This window comes from Acinonyx jubatus, chromosome A2 (assembly GCF_027475565.1).
Source record: "Acinonyx jubatus isolate Ajub_Pintada_27869175 chromosome A2, VMU_Ajub_asm_v1.0, whole genome shotgun sequence".
Lineage (NCBI taxonomy): Eukaryota > Metazoa > Chordata > Mammalia > Carnivora > Felidae > Acinonyx > Acinonyx jubatus.
Window position 1 is genome coordinate 89,735,934 of NC_069383.1, and position 5,232 is coordinate 89,741,165.

General features: G+C 46.3%; 1 protein-coding gene across 1 annotated transcript; it reads right to left on the bottom strand.

The window, feature by feature from the left end:
- Positions 1-562: 562 nt before the first annotated feature.
- CCDC71L (coiled-coil domain containing 71 like) lies at positions 563-4,878 on the bottom strand. Its single transcript, XM_027071684.2, has one exon. It carries the CDS (start codon positions 4,748-4,750, stop codon positions 4,040-4,042), a length of 711 nt encoding a protein of 236 aa, XP_026927485.1. The 5' UTR covers positions 4,751-4,878; the 3' UTR covers positions 563-4,039.
- Positions 4,879-5,232: the final 354 nt, after the last annotated feature.

The following is a 5,232-nucleotide window of genomic DNA, read 5'->3' on the forward strand; positions in this document are numbered from 1 at the left end:
CCCAGGCAATGTGATCCACAGCTATTACACTGCTGCCTCCAATTATTGATAGGAACTCAGATATGAAGACATATTCAGGCCACATAATACTATGAATCCTGCCCTTCCTAGCACTGCACTTCTACCCTCTAGACTGTAATGAAAATTCGGGCTTTACTTCTGTAGAACAGCCTTTACTGCTGCTACTCATATAGAGCACGCTTACTTTCTTTTACAATATAAAAAAACATGAGCGTGAGACCTTCTATCACCACCCCAAGAGGGTTGGGGTCAGGAGTCAAAGTGAATTCTGATGCATTTTTAAAGTCTTTATTAAGCTGGCAAACTGGGTAATGGTTTGGGCTTGGGCATGAAGCACTGTCTCAGAGATTCACTAGATCATCAGAGTTGATACTGATATACTGTTGACTCCCCAAATAGCATAAAACACGTATCTCAAGACTTCCAGGATTCTGAAGTTCACAAAAGAAGTCAAAACTTCTCACATCGCCTTCCAGTTCACATGCAAACATAAAATCCCATTTCAAAAACTCCCCAACATCATTAGAAAAGCCAGACACTGTATATTCTCTAAAATTTATTTACAGTTAATAAATTAAAAAGAAAAGTACAACCAGATTGTAAATCTTAATCATATGCGCACATCAAACTGTCCAAGAAAACAATTCAGTTCCATTACAAACAATTGCCTTCTAATGCACTTAAGACACAACAGTCTTATCAAAAAATATTTTAAACACAGCAATAAAGTAAATATTATGTATATATGTCCATTAAAAACACCAATTTAAAGAGTGCTGTGGCAATCCTTGAAACAACAAAAAAATTTTGAGTTCAAAATTGCTCACGTTTTTTTGTATCCAAATATTTTTAATGCATTTTTATTGAATAGTTTTCAGGAAGATAGTACTATTGCTTGCACACAGCAAATCAATACGTGTCAGCCACCAGCTTAAATTACACTTGTCCAATCGGGTACTCAAACTTGGACAAAATAAATACACACCACCACAGCGACACTTTGCACTAACAACAATGAAGTTTGCCCTCAACAATCATAACATTACTGAGTTCCATAAGGAAAAATAAGTTGCTGGTTGACAAGTTGAAGGGGGATAAAAATGACATCAGGAATTCAAAAGGTTATTTCAGGTGCCGGTCACCACATTTAGGCACTCAAGCATAGCAAGGTGATAAACTTCCTCCTTAACTTCCCCCTTTACTTGTGCCATATGAGATATAAAGGTAAGAGAATGAATAAAGATTATGGGATTTCTTTCAAAAAACTATGTACAACTAAGCACAGACTCACTTTAGAAGACAGTAAATGAATGCCTCATCAAAAAGGCCACCGTGCCAAGTTCCTTTTCACATTCTGCCCAAAAGTATCCATAAAATACTTTCATTTTCCTATTAATATACGAATCAACTATATTAGTTGTTTCTTCACATTGTATAAGTTGTAAAACAACCAACTTCAGCAAGGTTTTGCTAAAGACAACTTGGCAAAAATAAAGATTTTTTTACATCTTGTTTTGCAAACTAGAAACGGCAAGATTTTTTAAGAGACCAGGTAAATAACATTAAATTTAGGATGGGCAATCAGATCCGGATAGCCCGGATAACCCAAAGCATTAACGCAAGTTCAAGTGCACTAAAGTAACAAGGCATAGGAAGAAAAAAAAATAAGATTCTCAGTTAAGTTTAAATAAACGCATGGTGTCAATGGTTATGTTTCAATTTTGTGCTGAGCAAAGTTATCCTCCCAGCTACATCTAATTTCAAAATCCTCTGGGAAGCTATCTAGATAAGCTATATGTTGAAATTACATTCTAATATGGCCATTGGATTTATTTTTTAATTAATATAAAATTATATACAATAGTGAAGTGGTACAAATACGTATTTTTTCCTCAGGTGCTAATTAGCTAAAAAAGGTAATGGGGGGGGGGGGGGGAAGAAAACCCTATGTATTTGAAATACAATTGGCAATGGAAGCTAATAACCAAAAGAATATATATAAGCTTCCTATCACACAAATATAATTTAACACTCTCCATCTTCTAAGTAATTATTCACTTTTATTTACTCATGTGACAGTATTTGTAGCAACACATTATCATTGAGTAGTGAATAAAAGAATATGAGGCTTACTGGGTAACTGGCATAAAGTCATATATATATAGATATATCTTTTTTTTCCTTTTTTTCTTTTTTACAAAACAAGAACACTGAAATTAAAGTCACAAAACTCCTACTATGAACTATTAAACTTGAAAAATTCATTTCAGAAAGCTATGCCATTTGAATTCTAAAAACACAAGAGTCAAAATTGCAACTCTCATTATTCCCCTAAGAAGCTGCCAAGCAGAGAGAAACCTTAATATTGAAGATTTCATAGGTCATGTTCCAGCCTGGTATGGATGGTTCCATGGCAGAATACTCAAATTTGAAATAATAGTGGTACAAAATCACTACTTGACCCTTTAGATATTGCAGTAAAATCTGGCTGCGGCACCACTGGCTAAAAACCATTAAGTCTTGCTGCCACCAATGACCGAAGGCACTTGGATAATCAAGAATTCCACACTGGGCCATAGGATATAAACACTATTATAAAAGTGTAAAAGAAGGGTCAGTACTCTTGTGGCTCGCCTGTTTGATTCCTGTGGTCTTCGGCTGTCAAACAAAAGACCAATAACTGCAAACATAATTATGAATGGCAACGAGATAATAAAGGAAACTCGTGAAGCAAAACAGTTAACTAATTGTCATGATGTTTATAAGAGTGACTGATAGTAATCTGGACATTTCTGTTACCCAACATCAACAAAAACAAGGGAGGAAAACCTATTTTGCCCAAAGTTAACTTCAACCAGTTATCTGATACCAAGAAATGCCTCCACCCCTCTAGATCATTAATACTTCTGAGAATTCCAATGGGTATTCTGTTTGGCATTTTGGTCACCGCGCATACGCATACTCATTTTTCCTACGCGATTTCCATTTTAAAATAAATTATCCTTGAAATATTCCCAGATCTGTATGTTAGACTAGTACAAGGAGGCCAAATCATTTCCAATCGGATTCCATCCATCTCTTTAACCAACACCAGTTCTTTGTAATTCACTCATTCTTTTTTATCACAAGCCATGTGGTTTCAATGCACTTCAAATTTTATTCACTTAAAAAGAATTTTCACAAGTCAACTTTTCCTAAACAAAACTTCATGAGTTTCTGCCATTTCCTTTAAGAGCTCAGTAAATATAAACATTAAATTTCAATATAAAATCTTTAGAAACACCTTAAAAATGTTTAAACAGTTGAACTTTGCATCTCTTTGTTTGTAATCACTGAGCCCATGAAATTCAAAGCCATACAAATCCCTACATTATTAACAGTCATACGCTTGAATTTCTTAGAAAATATCCTTGGTCAAAGCTTTGGAATCCAGTTAAAATTCGGAAACGAGTGGGATTCAGAATACCCTGAGCACAAACTAGTGCAACACCTTTCAACACATATTCGATCTTTCGTCCAGAACGAGGGGTGGCAGTCAAAAAAGAAAAAGTGGGGCGGGGGAAGCGGGGAGGTGGATGAACAGCAAGTAAATTCTAGCTTTATTACACAAGCACGAAACCAAATTCCTTTGGAAAAAAGAATGACTTCTTCGGAGGGCTTCCAGACCAGTGAGGTAGAGTCCAAAAGGGAGAAAACGGATCTGCCCCTATAGTCCTGGAGACGTCTCAACCTGGGGTTAGGAAGAAAGGGGGCCACCCTTGCGGGTCCAGCTGTCTCCTCCCTCCGCAGACCCGGTACTGGGAGGCAGCAGAGGGCACACCTGCCCCGGAGTCCCAGACGGCGGCGCCGCATCCCGGGGGCGCGGGCCGGGACCATCCGGTGCTTCTTCGCCCGTAAAGTGCACTAGGGAACGCGGTCCCGGCCGGATCTGTAAACACTCGACTGTCACTTGTTCATCCCTCCAGGCGGAAGCCGTCCCGGGGCGGAGGGGGCCGAGTCTCGCGGAGGGGGCCGAGTCTCACGCCCGGGGCACCGGGAAGCGGCGGAGCCTCACCACGGGTTCCAGGTTCACTCGCAGGACTTGGCGCGCCCGGCGCCGCGCCGCCGCCAGGCTGCGCTCGCCCCACACGTCGCCGCCGACGCGGATGGTGGGGAAGGTGGTCAGCGTCGGGGTGGCCGCCCTCCAGATCTCCTCCAGGGTGCGGCCCCCGAAGCAGGGCCCGGGGACCGCGGGCTTGGGGGAGCGGCTGTCCTCGGGGGCCGGCGGCAGCGGGGGCGGTGGCGGCGGCGGGGGCGGCGGGGGCTTCCTCCGGCGGACGGCGGCCGCCCGGGCTCCGCGGCGCCTCCTCCTGGCCGCCGGCCGGCGCGTCTGGCCGCGGGCGACGGGGGGCGGCGGGGGGTCGGGGACCAGGGCCCTGCAGGAGGAGTAGCCATAGACGTCCTTGCTGCGCAGGATGTGCGGGGAGAACTGGTGCTTGAGGCTGCAGAGGAAGCTCCAGAGCTCCGCGTCCGAGCTCATGAACTCCGTGCTGCGGGGCATGAACAGCTTGAAGGCGTCGCCCAGCGCCTTGGTGCTGTCGGCCAGCGACAGTTGCGACCGCGAGTACACCACCTTCTCCTCCCGCGCCTCCAGCTCGGCCCCTCCTCCGGCCCGAAAGCCGCCGCCCCGGGCGGCCGGGGCCGGGGCCGCCGGGGGCCGGCGCCGCCGCCTCTTCACGCTGCGCCGCATCGGAGGCCGCTCGGGGCCGCCCGCGCTCGCCGGCTCTCGTCGCCGCCGCCGCCCCCGCCCGCGTCCAGGTCCGCGGCGGCGGCCGCTGCTGGCGCCTCCGGGCCGGCGCGTCTCTCGCTACTTTTCTCGCCTCGGCCGCCGCCCCTCCCCCTCCGAGGGCGGAAGACGCGGGTGAATATCCTGCCGCCCGGTACAAGATGGCGGCCGGCGCCCACCCCTGGGCTTTGTCATTGGACGGCGCCTCGCCCCCTGGTTTCTTTCTTCTCCTCTCTAGCCTCCTTTCGCCCTCTGCCTTTCTTTAAATGCGCCCGCCTCAGGCCCCTCCCACCACAGCCCCGACTCCACCCATTGGGTGCTCTCAGAAGAGGGGCGGGGACTAATGGGGGAGAGGCCAGTTCCTGGAAGATGGTGCTGGGGTGGGTGATGGTGGTGGCCCTTGAACGCCAGTCAACAGTTGGGTGGGTATATGGAGAGGCTGCCAT

Excerpts from the sequence above, each read along its gene's own strand:
- CCDC71L (XM_027071684.2), bottom strand. The coding sequence starts at position 4,750 with ATGCGGCGCAGCGTGAAGAGGCGGCGGCGCCGGCCCCCGGCGGCCCCG.